Below are 24,319 nucleotides of genomic sequence, written 5' to 3'. Positions count from 1 at the left end.
AGGAGGTGGGTGTGAGATGAGCAGGAATTAATACAAGTGGAATGTTACTTCCTACTCTCAAGAAGCTTACAATTAAAGAATGCAGCAGTGTGTGATGGGGAAAAGACAAAAAGACCAATGGAGAGAAAATCTAGGAAAATTAGGAACGCAGTTTGGAGAAGAATGAAGGCTCAGCTGATCTGGGCCTCCTCCTTAAAAATGGAAGTTCTGAGAAGGATTTCCTTCTGCATGGGGAATGCTCCAAGAGTGGGAAATTCCTCCTTCACCAGCAGATAACAATGAAATCTAAGACTTAATAGATAAATCTGAGCAAATTATTACAAAGAATCACATGGTAACTATGTGACTTGGTTAGAGTCACATAGCTAATAAGTATCAGATGATTTGAATCTCTTTTTTAGACTCTAATACCAACATTCTATCCATTGCGCTACACTATCCTAACAACAAACCGCTTATGTGGCTTGCTTGTATTTCCTTCTCTTTTATTGGGCAAGAGGATGTTAGATAGTTTGTGGTTAATATTGTTGACACAATCAAGGAAATAATATTAACTGCTGTGGAGGCAGGGAAGTAGGAGCTATTGCCAATACCCTAAAGAAGGCACCAGCCCTGTAGTAGAACCTGAATTCAAATTTGACTTCTGACACTTACTAGGTATGTGACTGTGGACAAATCACTTAGTCCTGATTGCCTTAAAAAGGGGGTGGGGGTGGGGAGGATGTGTGGGTGGGGTGGGTACCATCCTTTCTCATACTATGAGGCAGCCAGTAGGTAGCATATGAAATCAAGACCAGGTCCTTTTAAAACAAAGAACACCCTCCAAGGCCTAAACAGGCTTTTAGACTGTTTTGCTGACTATTTATTGATGGGAGGGTCAGGGAGTCACAACCTCTTGGTGACAGTACAGTAAGTGATTTTCCCTGAGTGAATTTTTTTTCCCCAATATTGTGTGTATCCTTGAGAAAAATCTTTTGTAGGAGATTAAACTCACACAGTAGACACCAGAGTCTTTATAATAATGCTAGTGGGTCATAGGTTCAGCTAAAGAACTCTGTAATAGTTGCTATCCAAGTGGAAAGCGATTATTAAATTTTCAGTGTAAATATTTACGTTTCACTAATCAACAGGATTCATTTAATAATTCAATAATATATAAATAATAATAGCAAATAATTTAATATGTTAAAATAATATTAAACAATATTTATATTATTTACTTATTATCCATTCATGTTATATGTTATATATAAAATAACATCAATTAAATTTAATAAAATAATTTAATGAAGTAATATAATATAATAAAGTAGATGATATATTAATAACCAGGATCCACCACTAGTTTTTGTGTGGCCCACAAGATAAGCATGGGCAAAACTCATTGTTTTACCAACCCCTTGGTCTAGATGGAGAGCAGGAGAAAATTAAAATGCAAATTAAATCTAAAAATGCGTCTTGTGAACATGGCTTTTTCTTTCTTTGGGAGAGGCAGTTATTAAACTTTTACCAGTACACTAGCAGTTTCACTCATTAAATTGTGAGCTCCTTAAAGACAAGGGCTGTCTTTTGTCTCTTTTAATATCCCCATTGCTTAGCACTCTACTTGTCATATAGTCAGCACTTAAAAAGGGTTTATTGACAACTGATGTTGTCCTTTACAAGAGGAAAGAGGACTGAATCTGGAGTTGGAATCAAATCCTGACTCTGACACTAGCTGTGTGATCTTGAGCTAGTCAAAAATCTCTTTGGGCCTTGGTTTCTCTATTTGTTAAAAAAAAAAAGGGGGGGGGCAGGACTTACAATGGATGATTTCTAAAATCCTTTTCAGCTCTAACTCTATGATCCAACAGCCTTCCGAAGCTTTGCTTGTTCTTCCAGATATACCTTCTTCCAGAGGCCAGGATCTTAGCAGTCAAAGGTTTGAGATCTAACAAAATATCACTGAGGGCTTTAAAGCTAGTGAAGAGTGACTTTGGGACTGGAAAACAGACTAATAAACTCCATCTAATCCACCTAGATGAGCAAATCTCCAGTGAATTGCTGGCATTTTAGCCTGGGATTTTGAGGGGACATTCAGCCTAAAGAGAATCAGACCTGGGGATCTTTGGCTGAAAATTAGGTTGAAAAGTTTAGGTGCTGTGAGTAGATTTTTTGTTGTTGTTTTTTGCAAATGTGTTTAATTACTTCACCTTGGTATATCATTTCTGATTTTGTATATATTTTTTCTCCTTATAAATAAACCCTAAAAATGTATCTGTATCATTCTGAGATCAGAAGGAAGAAAGTGAATAGATGCTATCTCATCAGGCCATTCAGTTAAGCACCAGCAGGCAACTAAAGCAGGTATGATATTAGAGTCAGCCAGGTGACCCAGTGGATAGAGTACTGGACTGGAGACAGGAAGACATAAGTTCAATCCAGACACTTACTAGCAATGTGATTGGACAAGGCATTTAAAATATTTGCTGACTCAGTTTCCTCAACCATAAAATGGAGATTTTCTTCTAGGGTTGTTGTGAAGATCAGATAAGATATTATTTACAAAGCTCTTAGCACAGTGCCAGATACATAGCATGCATTTAAATAAATACTTTTTTCTTCCTTTCCTTAGAGGTGGAGAAAAGTAGACAGACCCCTGCAGTAGGGACAAGGAAGTCCAAAAGATCTGGGCTGTAGAAGTGAGGGTCAGTTAAAGTCTGACTCTAATTCTCCTTTGGCTCCTTAAAATATAGGTAGACATACCACATTGGGATCAGATAATCTACCATGTTAGGCTGAAAGGAATCTCATGAGATCTTCAACCCAAACCCAAGGGAAGAAAATGAAGTCAAGAGATGAGTGATGTGTCCCAGATCATACAGCATTAAAATAAAGCTCTCAGCTCTCTAGATCCCAGAGTGGTGGGTTACAAAGGATCCGTAGAAATCACCTTGTCCTGTATACATATATTGTATTTAACATACACTTTAACATATTTAACATATATTGGTCTATATGCCATCTGGGGGAGGGGGTGGGGGGAAGAAGGGGGAAAATTGGAGCAAAAGGCTTTGCAATTGTCAATGATGAAAAATTACCCATGCATATGTCTTGTAAATAAAAAGCTTAAAAAAAAAAGAAAAGAAAAGAAATCACCTTGTCCAATCCTCTCCTTTTCCTAATAAGGAAGCAGGCAAGTAAAGTGAGGCAGCCAACTTAATATAAGTGATTAAATAGCAGACCTGGGATTTGTGTACCTCCTAATTTCCCTGTTTTTGTTGAGGTAGCCAGACTTAGGTGTCTTGGATTTTCCCTTTTTTTTTTTTTTTCTTTTACTCATATCTTTGTCTTCTAGGTTTAATCAGCTGTTGGGTCCTACTGATTCTACTTTGCTGTTCAGTTATGTTTGATTTTTTGGAGACTCCATTTGGAGTTTTCTTGGCAGAGATGCTGGAGTGGTTTGCCATTTCCTTCTCCACCTCATTTTAAAATGAGGTGGAGGAAACTGAGGAAACTGAGGCAAACAGGGTCAAGTGAGAGTTAAGTGACTTGCCCAGGGTCAGATAGCTAGTGGTTTACCATTTCTTTCTCCTACCTCATATTACAGATGAAGAAACAGAAGCAAACAGGGTTAAGTGAATCGTCCAGGATTATACAGCTAGTGATTTGCCATTTATTTATCCAACCCATTCCATAGATGAGAAAACTGAAGTAAACAGAGTTAAGAAAATTGTCCAGGGTCACACAACTAGTATCTGAGGCTAGATTTGAACTCAGGAAGGTGAGTCTTCCTGACTCCAGGCTTGGCATGCTATCCACTGCAGCACCTAGCTACCCTCATCCTAACCTTATAGCTCTTGCAACTGTCCCCTTTTCTTCACTTATACAGTCACTAAGCTTTCAAACCTTCTCATCAGAACTATTTCAAAAGCCTTCTGATAGTTCTCTGTATCTTGCCCTATCCTTCTCCGAAGTCATTCTCCACAAAGTCCTAAAGCATGTATCTAAACATGTTACTTCCATGCTCATGACATCCTAGTGGCTCCCTATTATCTTTAGGGCAAAATATGAATTCTTCCATTTAGCATTTAAAGCTCTTTATAATCTAAAGCTATAAATCTAAAGGCTGATTTTTCCAGGCCAATTAGACATCACTACTCCTTCTTCTTCTATGTTTCAAAGTGGAATGCTGTTATCCACACACAACATTCTATCTCTTAACCCAAAATTTTGCTCAGGTTATTAGCCATCCCTGGAATGATCTTCCTTCTTCCCTCTGCTTTAAGAGCCACCACATCCCTTTAAACCTCAGCTCAGATGCTACCTCTGGCAAGATGCTTTTTCAGATTCCTCTAGTGGCCAGTAATTTCAGTCCATCCTGAAGCTATTTTACTTTGTATTTGGGGTGACTAGGTTGCTCAATGGATAGAGCACTGAATCTGGAGTTAGGAGGACCTGAGTTCAATTCCAGCCTTGGACACTTACTACCTCTGTGACCCTAAGTAGTCATTTAATTTCTATTTGACTAAGCTTTTCTATCTGTAAAATGGAAATAACAGCATCCCTTACTTTCCAGGGATGCTGTGAAGATAAAGTAATATTTGCAAAGTACTATATAAATGGTGGCTATTATTATTATTCCATAGAGGAGACCAAGAGGTAAAGTCAACAAGCATTTATTAAATACTTACATATGTCAGGCACTGTGCTTAAATCCTGCAATATGTTGCTTGGAGATGTTTTAATAGAAAGCACCCTGGACTCCAGTCAGGAGAGATACACATTCAAATCCTGCCTCTAACACTTGCTAGTCCTCTTGCCATGTCTGAGCCTCAGCTTCCTGGTCTGTATATAAAATAAATAAAGAATACAATAAAGATTTCTATACTTATCACAAAGGGTTGTTGTGAGGATCAAGTGGCGTAATCCATGTAACTCACTTTGTGCTCCACAGAGCTTAACGTGCCCTACAAATGTCAACTATTATTATGCTAGTTAATACATCTTGAAACTTGATGGTTGCTAGGAGGTACATGGCACTGTGTGGTCACTGTGACCAGCTGTAATGAGTAGCAAATAGGGAATTTTTTGGCAGTTACAACCAGAACACAGGCTATCAATCAAGCACTCAGGCCCTCCTATTATTTTCATTTCTCAAAAGCTGATGATTCTCTAAGGGAACCTTTGTTTGATTGTCCTGGAAGGGGCTGTCACTTATGTATTGGCTGTATCCCCTTTCTGCAAGGCTTGGCTTTGTCCTATCTCAGATTAAGGACTCATAGTTCCATTCTTCCTTACTCCCATTACCACTACGGAATTATGGAGTTTTTTGTTTGTTTGTTTGTTTGTTTTTTACACAGAAGTGTGCATACATAGTCATCTTAATCAGAATTGTATAAATTAATCAAAGCAAGTAAGAGGAACTCACACCAACAACAAGGAACAGCACTTAGGCACACCAAGGTGACTCTTGTTCCAGCCCAACATCAAGCCCCTATATCAGTCAACCCCAAATCCTGGAAGTTTTGCTCTCTTAAACTTTGGTTCCAGTGGGGATCTGCCCAAGGGAATTTTTTGCTGATTTTTTTTTTCTTTTTACTTTTCTTTTTCTTTTTTTTTTCTTTTAACTTTTAACTTTCTTTTAACTCAATGGATGCAGTCAATCGATGACTAGAAATTTGGATACCTCATCCAGAAAAAAGAATCACAGCAACTTCAAAAGAGCAGCCTTCCCATTTCTAGTATCTATTAAGCCAGTTCTGGTTTCCCCCAAAGTGATGTTTTTTCCCCTAATAATTTCCCAGACAGAGACCAGGGAGGGAGATTAGATTTTGGAAAGAAAGCCAGAGGAGGAAGACCATCTATAAGTCCTACTTTACCATTTTAGAGATGAGATGTATATGTGGTCATCCACATTCAGAACTTTGCCACAGTATTGCCCCACCCCAAATGCCACTCCCACTTCCTTCTCATCCTCTCTGGTCAATTCTCTCTCTACAACACCACACACATCTATCCCCCTTTTTCTACTCTAACGATTTCTGTCTTAGTTCAGGAAGGAAACCAAGATTTTCTTAAGTATTTTCTATGTGTCAGATGCTCTACTAAAGACTTTATAAATATTGTCAAATTCATTTGATTTCCATAATAACCTTGTGTGGTAGGTGTCTATTATCATCTCCATTTTGCAAATGAGGAAACTGAGGCAACTTGTTCAGAGTCAATAGCTTGCTCAAACCTGACCTCAGAAACTTATTGTATGAACCTGGGGATGATCATAGCACCTACCTCTCAATATTGCCGTGAGATTTAAGTGAGATAATAATTATAAATTGTTTAGCATTGTACCTGGTAGATAGCACTATATAAATGTTAACTATTTGTAAATGTGTGAAGCCAAGTTTGAATTCGAGGTTTTTTGACTCCCTGGCCCAGAGCTCTAATCAAGCAACTGGACTGCCTCTATCATATTTTCCCATTATCCCTTGATTAGAATATTCCAACAGCCTCCTAATTGGACTCCTGACTTTCAATCTCTCTCTCGTCAATCCATACAATTGCCAAAACAATCTTACCAAAGTGGGACTGACCACAACCTTCTCCTGTAATGGTTGCTTGTGTTTTGTCTTCCTCAGTGAATATGAGTCCATTAGGAGAAAGGAGGACTATTGTTGTGGTGTTCTTTTTTCTTCTTTAAAATAATATAATAATGGTTCTTTCTGGGAGCGAGTTCAAGTCCCTGTTCGGGCGCCAAAATGTGGTGATTTTCTTCTTTTAAATATAATATATAGATGGTTCTCTCTGGGAGAAAACAGGTTTCTCAGGGAGGTTTTCTGGAGGCAGCCTTAGTATCAGTTCAGATCAATAATTATCCCAAATGCAGCCAGGTGATAAAAGTTCAGATCTTTTATTGTTTCCAATATAGCCCGCTTAGGTTAGAGGCCTATCTCTCTGCTTGGTTCCAAGAGCTCTTGTGGCTTCCTATCATCTCCAGGATCAAATATAAAATCTTCTGTAACTTTTGAAATGCTATCTATTCAAGACCCTTCCTACTTTTCCAGTGTTCTTATTCCTTACTCCTTGTGATACAGTGATACTGGACTCTTTATTTTTGCCACAAAATCCCACATTTTTAGACTCCAAGCATTTTTTTCTGACTCTCTCCTATGCCTGAACTTTATATATCTCTACTTTCTGACTTCTCTGGCTTCCTTTAAGTCCCAGACAAACTCCTACCTTCTATTAGAAGTCCTTCCCAATCTCTCTTAATGTTACTGTCTTCCCTATATTGGTTATTGTCAATTTATTTTGTGCATATTTTGTTTATATGTAGGTGTTTACATGTCTTCTCTATTAGTCTGTGAAATCTTTGAAAGAAATGACTTTCTTTTGCCATTCTTTGTATACCTATGGTGCCTTGCACACAGAAAGTGCTTAAGAAATGCTTATTGACTGATAAGAGATCCCTCAGTCTTCTGGATAGTTGATGAGCATTCTCCTCACTATAAAGCTTCTCTTCCCTTTTCTCTTTTTTAAGACATTTAGCCTTGGAATGATGAAGAGCCTTGATGGGGAGACTCCTGATTTGACGTTAACTCAATGTGTGTAAAGTTTTTTTTTTCCCCCCAAGTCTCTGGATCTGAGTTTCTCCCCCTGCAAGATTAGATGGTGGGACCAAACTATGACATTGGGGTCTGTGATTGGAGAAACATAGATGGCACAGCACTAAGCCCGGAGTCACAAATATCTGAATTCATATATAGACTGAGACATTTCCTAACTGTGTGACCCTTGGGCCAAAAATCATTAAAGCATGCCTTTGCTCATGCCTCTAGCTGCCAGTAATCCTTCCTACTTTAAATTATCATGAATAGGGGCAACGAGGTTGCTCAGGGGGTAGAGTACTAGCCCTGAAGTCAAGAGTACCTGAGTTCAAATCTGGCCTCAGACACTTAACACTTCCTAGCAGTGTGTCCCTGGGCAAGTCACTTAACTCCAATTGCTTCAGCCTAAAAAACAAAAAACAAAACAAAACAAAAAAAAAACAACAACAACAACAAGGTAACTAAAAAGCTTCTCAAATTTAAAAAAAATTATCATGAATGTAGCTACATAAATGGAACAGCCAGGTGGTAGGGTGGATAGAGCACTGAGCTAGGAATCAGGAAGACATCTTTTTGGGCTCAAATCTGGACTGAGACATTTACTAGCTGTGTGACCCTACCTGGGAAAGTCACTTTGCCCTGTTTACCTCAGTTCCTCATCTGTAAAATGAGGTGGAGAAGGAAATGGCAAACCAGTCTCTTTGCCATGAAAACCCCACAAGGAGTCACAAAGAATTAGACAGCACTGAAATGACTCAGCAACAAGATATAAAAACAGATGGTAATGAAGCAGGAATCAGGGGAATCTTTGATCTCTTGGAGTGGAGTACCTCCCATGGAATTAGATAGGTGCACTGATTCCTTTCCAAGGAACATGTGCCTTCCTGGACACTGTTGTCAAAGCTCTTTATATTTCTTACCTTCAGTCAATGATTTTGCTGACTCACTCTAGTTACTGAAAATAACTAGACAGAAAGTAACAGGACAATGTTGTCAAAGGTCTTTATATTCTTTACCCTTGGTCAATGACCTCACTGACTCACTCTAGATACTGTAAGTATGTGTTTTAGGTCTTATTAGCCCCAATTTGCAAATAAGAAAATGGTTTATTATAATATAGTAACTTCCTGAGAGTTATATGGTTAGTAATTGTCACAGCTGAGCTCTGAACTCTGGTCACTTAATTTAAAGGCCAGAGTATTTCTTTTACAAAATGTTCTCTCTTCAAATAACAGATCCTAGTCCCAGGATTCCTGGACTTGATAGGTGAATGTTAATCTTGTTATGAGAAAAGCATCTTCTCCTGGAAAGATTTACATGAACTCGTGCTGAGTGAAACAAACAGAACCAGGAATACATTGTACACAGTAACAGCAAGATTGTGCAAAAGATCATCTATGAAAGATTTGGTTTTTCTCATTGATTCAGTGATCCAAGGCAATCCAATAAATTCTGGATAAAAAAAAAAGCCATCTGCATCCAGAAAGAGAACTATGGAGATTAAATGTAAATCAGCACATGCTATGGTCGCTTCTTTTTTGCTTTTTTTCCTCTCCCATAGTTTTTTCCTTTTTGTTATGATTTTTTCTCCCAACATGATCTATAAAGAAATGCATATTAAAAATTAACATACATGTATAACCAGAAGAAAATAAAACAATAAAGGGGAAAAAAAGCATCTTCCACCCATGGAAGCTTTTCAGCTTGTCTCAGAGACTGAGAGATTTCTGCTCTCCAGAAGCTTATGTTCTTCTGGGAAACATCTATACAGATAAGTAAATACAAATTAATTCAGGGAGAGGAATACTCAAAACTTGGCAAGGAGATTAAGAAGGCCTTATTGTAGGAGCATGGGCAGGTAAGTGGTGCAGTGGATAAAGTGCTGTGCCAGGAGTTAGGAAGATCTGAGTTTGAATGTGACCCTGGGCAAGTCACTTAACCCTTATTTGCCTCAGTTACTCATCTGTAAAATGGGGACACACTGAAGAAAATGGAAAATCAGAAAAATTGGTGAGGTGAATGATTATCACGAGTCATAAGACAAGTACTCACTCAGAATAGAATGTGAATTATCACTGTAATCTGAGATATTCCCCAGTGAATTTTTCTCTGGTTATTTTCCATCCCTTAAGATGTCTTTCATTCCCCTCCAAGCTCTACTCTTTTTTTTTTTTAAATAACTTTTTATTGATAGAACGCATGCCAGGGTAATTTTTTACAGCATTATCCCTTGCATTCACTTCTGTTCCGATTTTTCCCCTCCCTCCCTCCACCCCTTCCCCCAGATGGCAAGCAGTCCTTTACATGTTGAATGGGTTGCAGTATATCCTAGATACAACATATGTGTGCAGAACCTCCTGGCTCCACTCTTGAATCTTCAGTTTTCTTCACTGTATTCTAGGAACCTTCTCACCCTGGAAGATCCCTCCATCTGTGCTGCCCCTCCCTAGAATAGCTCAGTTTCTCCCAGAAGCTCCATTTTGAGGAAGTCTTTCCCTTATTACACCTCCCTTGAATTGCTCAATTCTTCCGAGACCCTCCATTTTGAGGAAGTCCTTCCTCTCCAGACTACGTTCCAGAATCTCCAGACTTCTCCTTTGAGCTCTAAAATGGACACCCCACCCCCCCATTCTCCTCTGTAGCCTCTGTTTCTCAGCTCCCTTTTTTTACATTGTCTTTCCCTATTAGAATGTAAACCCATTGAGGGCAGGGTCAGTCTTTCTTTTTGCTTATATTTGTATTCCTAGCATTTAGTAAGCACTCAAAAAATCCTTTTTCCTCAAAAGATGTCATTAAGATGGTGAAAGAATAGGAACTGAATGTGATTTCATCAGTATAGATATCTTTTGGATGAAGAAATTTCTGTCATTATAAGTTGGCCCCTTCTCTGTAACTTATGATTTCTTTTTACTTCCTCGTCTTTATCTTTTTTTTTTTTTAAGAGATCTACCCATATATCAAGCTTACCAATGGAATGTAAAGAGGATACCAGTAGAATACCCAAATGACTTTGATAAAGCAGACCATACATAGTTAACAATAGGGATTAGCAAATGAGTCTACTGTATATATTATATTTAAAGTATTTGGTTCAGAAAATATCTTCAATCTGCCTTTCTAATATCATCATAATTCTCTTCAAGGTTATCTCCAATTAACAAATGTCCAATGACAAATCTAATGGCTTTTTCTCAATGCTTATCATTCTGGACCTCTCTTATTATTTAAATCTTTGTGCTTTCCTAATTTTACTTATATATGACTCTTTCTAAGCCTTCTTTACTAGACCTTTCTCCAGATCATGAACACTGACTATGGCTATCTCCTAAGGCTTTGTTCCAGGTTCTCTTCTTCCTCTTTGCACATATTCTCTCTTGGTGATTTCCTTAGCTTCCATGTTCTCAATTATTATCTCTAAGCAGATGACTCCTAGATCTACATATCCAGCCTACTTCTTTCCATGTCACTTTTTGGATTATCTCTAATTGATATGACCAAAGCAGAACTTATGTTTCTCCCTCAACTTTCCTTTCTTCTACTTTCCTCCATAAACATTGAGGGCATCACCATTCTGTTACCCAAGCTTTCAACACTGATGTGGTCACTCTCATGACACTCTACATATCCAATCCCAAGACTTGGTTCTATTCTTTCAACATTCCTTGTAAACACTCCCTTCTTTCTATGTGCAAAATCACCACTCTTGGTATAGGTTCTTGTCACCCAGTACTTGCATTCCTGCAGTAACCTTCTGGACTGTCTCCCTGCCTCATATGCTCTCATACCAACCCATCCTCCATTCAGCTGTCAAAGTATTTTTCTAAAGAGTAGATTTAATCATATCATGTCAACACTCCCTTGTCTCCCTCACTCTGATAGTTCCCAATGTGACATAGTAGGCTGAACCTGGAGTCAGGAAAACCTTAATTTATGACTCTGGGCCAATCACTTAATCTGTCTGCCTCAGTTACCTCATCTGTAAAATCAGCTGGAGAAGCAAATGGCAAACTATTCCAGTATCTTTGCCAAGAAAACTCCAAATAGTCATAAAGAGCTAGACAGGACTGAATAATGGCTAGCCCTCAAACAATAATAAAATATGGCTTGCCATTTAAAGCCCTTCACTGCCTGGATCTCTTTCTAATCTTCTTACACATTGCTCCAGATGATCCACCCACATTAGTTTACATTATATTTCCTCCACCGAGAACCCCATTTCTTTCCTTTATTCTTTTCCCATGTCTGGGAGGCCTTCCCTTCTTGCATCTGACTTCCTTGAAGACTCAATTCTGATTCCAACCATTTGCAGGAGGCCCTCACTGACCCATTATCCAGCCCAGACTAGTGCCAGGGGTTTCTTGTTGAGATTATATATAACTTACCTTGTGTATTTATTATATGTATCTAGTTGTTTATATATTGTTTCTCCTGTTAGAATGTGACCTCTTTGAGGGGAGGGGGTTACTCTCTTCATATGTCTAGCACTTAGCAGTACCAGGCACATAAGTACCAGCTGCAAGGACTCAAAGGATAGAACACTATCCTGGAGCCAGGAAGCCCCGAGTTCAAATTTAGCTTCACAGACTTACTAGCTTTGTGACCCTGGTCAAGTCACTTAACCTTTGCCTCTTTCCTTAGGTGGAAAATGGGGATGATAGCACTAATAGCACCTATCTGACAGGATTGTGAAGATCTAATGAGCTATTTTAAAAGGGATTAAGCATCCAGCCTGGCACACAGTAGACACTGTCAAAGTTATTGTTGACTGTAATGGGCTGAGGCTTGAGTTGATGCACTGAGGTCCCAAGCACATGAGGCTAAATAGTAATTGGACCATACTCTATTAATAGATAAGCTTGGAGAAAGAATGGCCCCCACCCACTCTTTGTGCAAGTCCTGATGTGTTGTATAGGAAATGACGATTTTGGTGGGTGGAGGCAGGGGAGTGGAATAGGAAGGGGAGGAGAGACCCCTGGGACGGCCATTGCCACGGTTGCCTCCACGGTTGACTCCACTGCTGGCTCGGCTCGCGTCGCGTCGCTCTCTCTTAGCTGATTTGTTTCTCTTCTTTTTGCTTTTGTCAAATTTTTGACAGCTTTTTCTGTTTGTTAAGTGTCTGAATAGGAGGGGGAGGAGATGGCTCAGTGGATAGAGCACCAGCCTTGAAGTCAAGAGGACCTGAGTTCAAATCCAGCCTCAGACACTTAAACAGAAAAAGTTGTCAAAAGCAGCAAAAAGCAAAAAGAAGAAGAGAAACAAATCAGCTAACAGAGAGAGACGCGAGCTGAGCCAACCGTGGCAATGGCAGTTGACTGGCTCTGAAAATTGAGAACCCTCTGGGGGAAATCACACCCATTTCATCTACTTACAACTTTTTCTCAATTAGAATTTATATACAGAGATGGGGATGGTCATAATGATTGGGGGTGGGGGAGGCATTTACGACCTGATGCCAAGAAACCAAATGCCACTCACAGCTGTGACTAGCTCCCATGGTAGCAGAGATGGGTGAACCGAAGATAAGTTAGCCTATTTCCATGCTTCTTCCTGTTGTCTGGGTCATTTTGGTATGATGGGAGTCCCAGCCTCACTGCATTTTTCCATTCATCTTCCAGTTTTGGGGTAATGGGGTAAAATTAAGAGAGCAGCATCCCTGAAGGCAAGATATTTGGGGCAGGAGATGTAATCTCCAGTGTAACCTACATCATCTTCCCCACCTCACTCTCCCTGCCCCTAATTCAGATGCCAATCACTCAACAGCCCAGATAGTGTTCTGTTCTAGCCACACCTGGGTCAAGGTATAGCCATGTTTCTTCAATTTTCCTGGGCTGGGTAGGTCTGGACATCAATGCTCAGTAAAGGAGAAAGGTCTCTGTCCTACCTCCCCACTCCCTCACCCACACCCTGCCCGGTCTGTGTTCTTTCCTCTAAAACAATAATTTCAAGCTTCTGGGTTCGTTAGAATCCTTTTGTTCTCTTAAAACTTATCAAAGACCCTCTCCTCCCAACCAAAGACTTGTTCTCTATGGGTTATATTTATCACTACTTATCATATTACAAATAAACATGTCACAGGTGTTACAAAAATAATTTGAACTTTGTGGATCTCCAGAAAGGATGAGAGACCTTAGGAGGTACCTGAACCACCCTTTGGGGACCACTGCTCTAAAGTATTAACTTCTCTTTTTGTAGTTAACTCTACCAGCCAGATGGACTGGTTGGGGCCAAGTCAATGGTTCTCATTTCTGGAATAGCCCAGGGGGATGAAACAGCTAAATTTGAGACCTGAGGTAGGAGAAAGTGCTCTCCTTACCCAACCCTATGTGAAGGAATTCAGAAATTTGTTGGGTGTGTCAGGTCAGGACCTCCCTTTCCAGGGATCACAATTTCCCTTCCCTCACTTTTTCCACAGCTAAGGCTTCCCCATTTTCATTCAGGCCCTCCCCCTTTATCTTCCTTCTTTCTTCCCCTTCCTTTTCCCCCCAACCTGTCCCCCTTTCCTAATCAAGTTCATCATCTCCTCCCACTGAAATCTAAGCCATCTACTGAGTCAGGAAAGGATTGCTGAAATCAATTGAGTCAGTAAAGGACACTGTACTCTGCCCCTCGGTCATCTCAACTTACTTGGAGAGTAGGGAGTTCCCCCTCCTCCAGATGCAGGCCATACACTGCCAAAGCCACCCTCACCCAATATCTAGTGGCAATAAGAAATACTAAGTGGCAAAAAACGTTGATTACCTTTTGGTCCCCTTTTTCCCCCCAACTCTCCCACCCCCACTTCATTTTCAGAGTACCTTCCCAATGCTCAGGATCAAAAGTTTTTAAAATTCATTTATAATATGCAATTTACTTTACATTAAAGAGTTATTCTGCCCAGGAAAACCCACAGGTAAGGGGCAAGGCTTTATCCAAAGTTATGGCTCTCTAATGTGGAACTTTGGGCACTATAGAACAGCAGGCTAGACACATCTTGTTTATGCCAGAGGATGATCCTGCTTGACTTATTTAAAACCCCCACCAAACCTCCAAGCACATAGAACTCAAGAGATTCTGGTCAGGATCTCAGTCTACTCCGTCTGAAGTTGAGGAAGGCTATCTCTCAAGTCCAAGGGCTTTTCCCACCTGCAGAAATCTTTCTTTCAGCATTCTGGGACAGGAAGTGGATCATCCAGCCTCTTCTTAAATATACTGAGTGTCAAAGAAGTCCCCTTCCATTGTTGGAGAGCCTTCTTTCTTAATATGGGCTATTTGCTTCTCTCTCTCTCTCTCCATCTTCAAAGCTCTAAGAAAAGGGAGAAGATTCCTAGCCCAGGTAATGCCCAGGGCCCCTTTAAAAAAAGTGAGGGCACCCTTAAATAGGCAGACGCAAGAGAAATAAATTAAGCATCAAGCTCCTAGGGTGTTCCAATATGGCTCAGAAAGCTGGGTTGACAATTCCTTGGTGAGTACTTCGAGTCGTCACAACTGGAGTATAAGGTGGTGGTGGCTCTCTGGGAGGTACAGGTGGGCATAGGACTGGCTTCTGAATCACCTGTGGGAAGAAGAGCAGTTTTCTCTGTTGATTCCTGGAGTTTCAACTCCAGGGGAAGGTGGGGTGACCCAACCACAACCCTCTCTCTGAAATAAGGGCAAAATAAGGATAAGGAGGATGGTACCTGAGGCCATAGTATTACAGAATTTGGAGCTGGAAGGTATCTTAGGTATCTAAGACTAAGATGACCCATCTACAACCAAACCCCTCATTTTACAGATAAGGAAAAGTTAATTTCCTGGAGGTTAAGCCCTGAGAAACAAGAACAGGGTTCAAACTAGAATGTTTCAACTCCTAATTCAAAGGGCTTACCACTACCAGTGACTATGTTTGTTGGGCGTGGGACACAATAACCTGAGAGAAATATCTTATGCCTAGAAACAACGAATCCTCAACATTTTTTTAGTTCCTGGAGTCCTTGGCTTTCTAGTAAATCTACCCAAACTCTCTATTCAATTAAAAAGGAAATAAGTGCCAGAATTTACCATGAACAAACATCTAAGACATTTTGTCACTGCTGAATGAAAATCGGTTGTGGAGTATTTTCAGTAAGATAACAGTTATTTGCCAATATTCACCATATACCCTTGTGACAAATTTTGTGTCCCAGGTTGGGAAATCCCTGGTGTAGAGAGGAAGAGCATAGGATCATAGACTGAGATGAAAAGGATTTTAGGATAATAGTAATAGCTAGCACTTAGATAGCACTTTTAAGGTTTACAAAGAACTTACTTCACTGAAAGGTAGGTGCTATTATTATCACCATTTTTTTCTTTTTTACAGATTAGAAAACAGATGCAAATAGAGGTAAAGTGACTTGCACAGTCACATAGTTCATAATGAGGATCCACAACTGGATTTCAGAAACTAGGCTCAATGAGCTATCTACTGCATCACCTTTTGTGGTCATTGTTCTGACTCTTTGATTCCCTATGGGGATTTCTTGGCAAAGATACTAGAACTTGCTTATTCAGCTCATTTTACAGATGAGAAAACTGAGGCAGACTAAGGCAGATGTTACTGAAGAAAAACAAGTTTCCTTCAAGGGAAAGGTAGCAATGAAGATTAGCAACTTGCTGCATCAAACTGCCTCTCCTAAATGTCCTTTCTTGCGGACTTACCCCAAGAATGGACAGCTATCCAGGACACAGCTGGGATCTAGGGGGACTTACCTCATTGTAGGGAGGTGGGGGTCCAAAGAGGGCAGATGCTGGAACCTCAGGGGACACAGGAGGATTACTGAAGGTCACAGACACCGGCACCTCTCTCTGGGGTGGGGATTCTGGTTCTGAGGCACAACAAGCTCGGCACAAACGCTTTGACAAGCCACAGATACAGAGGAGAGGGATGATGACCAGGAAGCTGATGACAAATGTCCTAGGGAGACAGGAAGATCAACAATGAGATCCTCTCAACTAGCCATGTCTATCAGTCCTAGTGACAAGCTACCTTTGAGCCTGGCCACAATGCCCCCCCCCCCCCCCCCCATGTTTCTCACCTCATGGGGCCAGAGAAATGTTCTGTCTTCACACAGCAGCCATTGGCACAGCATTCAAATCCTTCAGGGCAGAAGCTAGCATGGGAGAAAGTGGAAGGTAATCTGCTAGTCAAAAGAATCCTGTATCTAACCTGGGCCCTTTCCCCCATGGAACAATAAGCAATGGGCCCTCTAACAATCTTAGCAGGGAAGCTTTCTGTGGCGGGAGCAAACCATGTCTAAACTGGTTTATGGAGTGGTAGAAAGAGCCTTGTGTGAGGAATGAAAAGAAAGGCCAAAAAATTTCTCATCATGACTGCCATTTATTAATTATGTGGTCCTAGAGAGTTTTTTTTTTTTTTGAACTTTAGCTTCTTCATCCCTAAAATGGGGATAAGTTTCATCCTGCCCACCTAGAAGTAAATGTATTCCTTTTTTTAGTTTATTTATTTTTAATACACAGTTTTATGAATTATGTTGGGAGAGAAGAATCAGAGCAAAAAGGAAAAACCATAGGAGAGATTAAAAAGAAGTGAACATATCATCTGTTAATGAAGTAAATGTATCCTACAAATGGAGAAGGCAATATAAAAAAAAGTAAAGCCTTGTTTACTTATTTTATTCCCCTTGGCCTCACTAAAAGCAATTAACACCCAAGTGGATCTCAAAGTGCTTAAGAGACTCTCTACCTTTCTATTCCATTATCTCTCTGTGGGTCCCTGAAACCTTTATTTTAAAGTATTTTGTACTGCCTGGCTTTGGAATCTTGGTTTGCACACAAAGTAGATGACCTTGGAAAAGTAATTTCACCCAGCTTCTAGAGAATAATGAAAAGATCGTTTAAGATAAGGCTTAAGGCCCTTCCAGCCCTAAAGGAAGTGATGTTATCTCCAGTTTCTTTTCTACAAATCTCACAGTGAAGAAAGCTAAACCAAAAGACCAGAGAATAAGCCGGAGAAGGACTTCTTCAAAGGTAGGCAGGGCGTGCAGTCTTACTTTTGGCACCAAACTCCATTTTATAGATGGGGAAATGGACATCCAGCCCAAGACATGGGGTAAGGCACAGAAGATTCCAGCCCAGGTCCCTTAATTCCAAATTCATTGTTTTGCCCACTGTAATTCCAGATCTAGGAACCTGGGTTAGTGAAAGACCAATCTAGGGAAAGAGTAAAAGAGAATTCCAACTGGGCCTTTTTGCCTAGAAACTTGATTCTAGTGACCTCCCCTTCTTCCTTAGAGAGGGAGAAACTAAGGCATCCAGACATCCATACTTACTAGTGCAGTTGGCATTCACCAGTTACCTAGAGAGAAAAGGAGCCAGAGCTTAGAGTCAGTAGGGTTGGGGGATAAAGACCTTTATTCATCAACAAATATTTATTTATACTGTTTTTTGTTCTTTGAGGCAATTGGCATCAAGTGACTTGTGCAGGATCACAGAGCTAGGAAGTGTTAAGTGTCTGAGGCCCCATTTGAACTTAGGTTCTCCTAACTCCAAGGCTGGCACTCTAGCCACTTGGCCATCTGGCTACCCCAATAAATATTTATTAAAGCACAAATTTACTAAGGCAACAAATATTTAAGAAAGTACTGGGGCTACAAATACAAAGAATGAAATAATCCCTACTCATAAGAGCATTCTATTCTAGGTGGGAGAATGAGACTATAAAATCCACTAACTGGGGTCCGTAAAATATCCCAAGGAGAACCAGAGCTTCCTTAGAGAAATGGCTGCACAGGTCCCTGTTCCTATTCCCCGAACCCTCCCACCCAAGTAATTCCTATTTCATTCTAATCAGCAGCATCTTCGAGGCCAGAGGAGTTTTGGGAACACCAGGACAAATTTGAATCATCAAAGTTGGATATCCCTTTAGGAGTTGGGTCCTGTAACCACTGTTCGTGTGATTAGATTAAAAAATTCCCAAAATAATTGCAGTGATAGTCATAAGCGATTTACATGGGCAATAAAGATAAAACAATGTAATAAAAAATAATAATTAAGATAACTGGAGAGTACCATGTTTTTCTCCAACTCTGCTGGATAGCCTTAAAAATTTAATGCCAAAAAAGAATCTGAACAGTAGCCCCAGAAAAAAGCACAAAAGTGAGATCCAGGGATCCGTGAAGACGACAATTTCTTCCCAAATCACCCAACATTAATAAATCAGAAATCCAAGGGCAGAGATCCACAAGCCTGGGAACAGGATGGGGGTGGAAGAGACTCCTACCAAATTCCTAGATCTCTTCAGTCTCCTCCCCCCCTCGATAATTAACATAACTAAAGGTGGTGGGGGTGAATGGGGAAGACTGAATTCCCATTTGAGAATCAGAGAAAAAATTAGTCAGGCTCTCCAAGCACTTTATTCATATGGACACCTATTTGGTTTCCTTAATTTTCCCACCTAGCAAATTAATTTCTCCAGCTAGCCTCAGGTCTTAAAATCCTAGATCAGAAACATCACCCACACCCCCAAAATGCGTGACACTAAAGTAGGTGGGGTGGGGGAGGGTAAAATGAGTTCGAACCCTGTTAGGACGCAGAAATGGGGAAGAAAACCAAGAAACAGTAAGCTAAGGCTAATACTGAGGTCAAAGTTCTCTCTGAGACCTCAGGGCACTCAGATGCGGAGGGTGGGGGGGCCCGGTAATTTACACCCTTCCCCCCTGAATTTTTGCTTCTCGTCCCATGTAAAACACACTCACATCCCTCCGTTCTCAATAGCTCCTCCACACTCTTACCTGTCCTGGCAAGGAGGGACTGGCAATAAGGATCTGTCCCCCCGGGTGAAACAAAGGCACCCCAGACTCTCCCCTTATCCCGTTCCCCCTCCAAGTCCTCACCTGTTGGAGATCTACTAAGATGCTAAATAGCAGACTGGGCAAGAAGCTGGGGAATCTAAAGACCCAGGAGTGCGGCATCCTGGGCTGGTAGACGAAGTCTACCAGCTTCCGTGTGTAGGGGGGGAAGGAGGTAAGACTGGCGCCTCCCTCTAGTTTCTGCGGCCGGCCCAGGAAAAGGGGGTGGAGCTAATACAATTGTTATGGGCTGGACTGAGATTCTCCAGGGTGAAGGAGAATAATTTTTAAGACTGCTGGGCAGTCTAGAAGACCCGGGTTCAAATCCGGTTTAGGAAGTCTCTAGTGTGGACATAAGCTACCCACTCCAAATCTCAGTGGACTAAATACTCTTAAGATTATAAATTACAGATCAGTGGTCAAAATGCATCTGCGGAAGAGTGTTTCCACACCGGGACATTGATGACTGCATATCAGGTTAAAAAAAGAAAAAGAAAAAAAAAAGAAAAACAAAATCATTACAGAGTTTTGACTTCCCTATCGACTTCCTTCAACTTCGTTAAACTAGCATTATTAAACGCCTACTATGTGCCAGATCCCGGGGATAGAACGATAAAAATGAACATACTCCCTTCCCTTAATTAGCATACTTTGTACCTCACTTTCCAGCCCTCACCCAGCCCATTAAGAGCTCCATTAATAACTTTTGAATACTAGAGATTCCCAGAGGCAACGTGGAAGGGAAGTAGCAGCGGGGAATACACTCCTCCGCTTTTTGGGTTCCCCTCCCTTCCCTAAAGAAATTTACTATTCCAGAAGGGTAAATACTCTAGTTTGTGTTTTCTCTTTTCAACAATTTCACCGGGTTCCAGCTTCTCTTCCTGCAGGAATGAATGAATGACTAGAGGAAAATCCAGACTCATTGGGTATGTGCATAGGTGAGCATCCATAGGGAGGTTGGAAGGTTGTTACATAATTCTCAGGGACCAGATTCTTTTATTTTATTTTTATTTTTTAATGACACTTTATTTTTCCAAATACATACAACATAGTTTTCAAGATTCACCTTTGCAAAACCTTGAGTTCCAAATTTTTCTCCCTCTCCTCTCTCCTCCCCAAGACAACAAACAATCCAATATAGATTAAACATATGCATTCTGTGCAAAAGAAAGTCTTATCAAAAGGGAAAAAATACAAGAAAGAAAAAATAAGCAAACAAAGAAACAACAACAAAAACTGAAAATACTTTGTTTGCTTTGGTCTACATTCAGCCTCCATAGTTCTCTGGATGTGTATGGCTATTGGAATTGCCTTAAATCAGTTCATTGTGAAAAGAGCCAAATCTATCACAGTTGATTGTCACATAATCTTGTTACTGTGCACAAAAATTCTCCTGATTCTGGGCATCAATTCGTGTATATCCTTCTGAGCTTTTCTGAAATCAGCCTGCTAATCATTTCTTATAAAACAATAAAATTCCATTACATTCATCTATCATAACTTATTTAGTCATTTCCCAACAAAAGAGCATCCATTCAATTTTCAGTTCCTTGCCACTACAAAAAGGGTTTCTACAAACATTTTTGCATATGTGGGTCTTTTCCTCTCTTTTATGATCTCTTTGGAATATAGACACAGTAAAAAACCATACTGGATCAGAGGATATGCATAGTTTGATAGCATTTTGGGCATAGTTTCAAATTGCTCTCCAGAATGGTTAGATCATTTCACAACTCCACCAACAATGCATTTGTGAGGGGGGTAAAATGGAGTACCTAGTTAATTTCCTCCTCCCCTTCCCTTCCCTTTTCTTTTCTTTCCCTTTCTCTTCCTGACCTTGCAATCCAAAAAGCCAGAAATTTCCCAAATCAACATCAATGGCCTCTGGGGCTAATAAAGTGAGTGTTGGGACTAAGAGAAAAACCAGGATTCAAGGTCTGCCTCAGACTTTTTCCAACTGTGTGACCTCTGGCATTTTCCCTAACTTCTCTGGACCTCGGTTTCTTCATCTGCAAAATATGGATGATAATAGTACCAGCCTCAGGATTATTTGGAGGCTCAAATGAAATAATAAGTAAGGAGTTTTGAAAACACTAAAGAGCTAGTATTCTTCTCCGAGACTAAGACTTTATTGGGATGGCTGCAAATTGCTTTGAGATACTCAGGTATGGAGAATAAAAAAGTCAAGCGAGTCAGAGAATCGTAGAATCTAGGAGTTAGAAGAGACCTCAGTGATCATCTATTCCTTTTATGAAAGGAATGCCCATCATAACATACCTGGACAAGTGATACTTTTGATACTCCAATCTCTGCTTGGAGACCTCCAAGGAAAGGGAATAGTGATGTCTGGAGGCAGCCCATTCCATTTTTGGACAGTGCCAATTGTTAGGAGTTTTCCTTTATGAAGACTTGCATTCTATCTTTGCCTCCCCATCTTATACTTGAGAAATTGTTTTTTTTTTTTTTATCCTAAGAAAGACTTTACATTTATCACTATTGAATCCTCCTCCTCCTTTTGTTTTCTTGAGGCAGTTAGGGTTAAATGACTTGTCTAGTATCACACCGATAGGAAGTGTTAAGTGTCTGAGATCAAATTTGAACTCAAGTTCTCCTGACTTCAGGACTGGTGCTCTATCCACTGTGCCATGTAACTGCCCCTCCTCCTCTTTTTTTTATGTGTGAGGAAATCAGGGTTCAATGACTTGTCTAGGGTTACACAACTTGTGTCTGAGGCTATATTTGAATTAAGGTCTTCCTGAGTCCAGGGTCAGTGTTCTCTCTCCACTATAGCTGTCCGTATCCCTATTGAATTTTTGGGGAGGTACATTTTAAAATTTATTTTAAACTTAAATATAAAATGATAAAACCAAAAATTACCATGAACAATATAACATAAATGAGGTTTCAGTATAAAATATAACAATAAACTTCCATTTCAAGAAAACCTGCATAATAGATGATGTGGGAAAGCTTGCTTTCTAGATTCCCATCCTCTCCTAATTAATAATGTAAATTGCCCTTTAACTCACAAATCATGGTCCCTTTGAATTCCAATAGAAGATCTGATCTGTTCTCAGCCCCACCCGGATCTGAGCCAACTTTGGGGCTACACCAGAAAGCCCCTTGAGCTAAGTCTCCTATTATAAAAAGGCCACGCTGGGAACCCCTCTTTGCAGAGATTCCAAACATGGCTACCATATGAGGACCCTCTCTCCACCGGACCCTCTGTCCAGTGCCCTCCTTATCTCTATCTTCGCTTGTACTTAACTTTGCTTATCCAATAATAAACCTCTTTTATCAATCTAGCTCTCCGGGCCAATAAATGCTTTTATTTGGAACTCGCGCTGCCACTAGACCCCATTTACCGCCATACTCTTGCGCCGAATCTGTACCCCAAACCTGCCACTAGACCTTAACCCTAATTTCATTTAGATATCCCAAATCTAGACCTCAACAATAGATACCATACATTGTTTTCAAAGCTACCCATCTTTTCTTTGCTTCCTTAAAGATTTTTTGGTTTGTTCTCTGCTGTGCATTTTTTATTCCCCATCCCCGCCTCCCGCCAAAAAAAAAAGGCTGTAATTGTGGATATACACACACAAATACATAGATACATATCTATAAACATACACATATGTGTAAGATCATATTATACTTATTTATACTTATCATTTGTTTCCTTGAGAGTAGATAACACCTTCTTTCCTAAATTCAAGGATTTCCATGTTTTCCTAAATCAAATAGCTCATCATTTCCTACACCATAGCAATGTTATAACCCAATTACATTTTATATGAGAGGTTGTCTGTGAAGGTTTTCCCTCTAGTTTTCTGCATTCCTTCTATTCTTAACTACATAGGTTTTATTTACACAAGAAAAAATTCATCAAAATACCCATTTTACACTTCAACAATGCTCTTATCTTATAAGGTCTGCTACTCCTGAATCTATCCTTTACATCTTTTTTTTATCCCGGTTTCTTTAAAGTTCCTGACCTTTTGTTCTTCCAAATGAACTTTAATTATTTTTTTCTAACTCATCAAGATAGTTTTTTTTAGTGATTTAATTAAAATGACATTGAATAAATAGATTAGTTAGGTAAAATTATCATTTAAAAATTATGTTAACTTTATCTATTCGTGAATAGTAAACATAACCCAATTATTTAGACGTGAATTTATTTGTCTAAAAAGTATCCTATGTTTTTGTTCATATCGTTCCTGAGTTTGTTTTAGTAGATATATGTACAGATATTTTATACTGCCTATGTATTTTGAGTGGTCTAAAACAATATTGAATAATATTGTTGAAATGTAGCTTCTCTATTATTCTCTTTTAAATAAATCTATTTAAACTTTAACTTTGCCTGAGAATATCCCTGTCTTTAAAAAATATATATATATCAAATTCTATTTCTGTCCTTTATTTTGTCTTTGTGTGTATCTCACATTTTTATTTCCCGAAAGCAATATATTATTGAATTCAAAATTTTAATCTGCTTTCCATAAATTTGTCCCATTCACATTCTAAGCTATAATTACTTGTTATGTGTCTTCCTCCTTGCTATTTTTATTCCTTTTTATCCTTCTCATCCTATTAATCCCATCCTTTCTCACTCCTTTGCTTTACTCTTGCTCTCCTATTCCTTACCCCTCCAAGAGTCTCTCCCTTATCTTCTCCCCCCACCTTCTTATTTCTTTCTGAATTTAGAAGACTTTTATACCCTTCTAGATATATATATTGTTTCCTCTTTAACTCAGTCCCAGAGAAAATAAGATTTCAGCACTCCCCATCATTCGACTAATTTCTTCTGAATCAATTTTTCCTTCTATGCTTTATGTATATGAGATTATTACTTCTTTTCTGTTTCCCTACAGTTTTATGTTTTAGAATCACTCTATCATACTTAGCTCAACCCAAGCCTTTCTT

General features: G+C 39.7%; 1 protein-coding gene across 1 annotated transcript; it reads right to left on the bottom strand.

The window, feature by feature from the left end:
* Positions 1–14,399: 14,399 nt before the first annotated feature.
* TMEM92 (transmembrane protein 92) lies at positions 14,400–19,549 on the bottom strand. Its single transcript, XM_051992289.1, has 5 exons — positions 19,433–19,549; positions 17,870–17,895; positions 16,616–16,690; positions 16,290–16,494; positions 14,400–15,117 (listed from the first exon to the last, which is right to left on the bottom strand). Exons 1-5 carry the CDS (start codon positions 19,508–19,510, stop codon positions 15,001–15,003), a joined length of 501 nt encoding a protein of 166 aa, XP_051848249.1. The 5' UTR covers positions 19,511–19,549; the 3' UTR covers positions 14,400–15,000.
* Positions 19,550–24,319: the final 4,770 nt, after the last annotated feature.

Source organism: Antechinus flavipes, chromosome 4, assembly GCF_016432865.1.
Source record: "Antechinus flavipes isolate AdamAnt ecotype Samford, QLD, Australia chromosome 4, AdamAnt_v2, whole genome shotgun sequence".
NCBI classification, from domain to species: domain Eukaryota; kingdom Metazoa; phylum Chordata; class Mammalia; order Dasyuromorphia; family Dasyuridae; genus Antechinus; species Antechinus flavipes.
Note: the sequence above shows the minus strand (reverse complement) of the source record. Positions and strands in the feature narration are given on the sequence as shown.

Bases quoted from the DNA above. Each gene is read 5' to 3' on its own strand.
- TMEM92 (XM_051992289.1), bottom strand. From the start codon at position 19,510: ATGCCGCACTCCTGGGTCTTTAGATTCCCCAGCTTCTTGCCCAGTCTG. The intron at 16,691-17,869 runs GTAAGTATGGAT...CTCCCATGCTAG, and splicing joins GGTGAATGCCAACTGCACTA to CTTCTGCCCTGAAGGATTTG. The intron at 15,118-16,289 runs GTAAGTCCCCCT...TTCTTCCCACAG, and splicing joins CCCCACCTCCCTACAATGAG to GTGATTCAGAAGCCAGTCCT.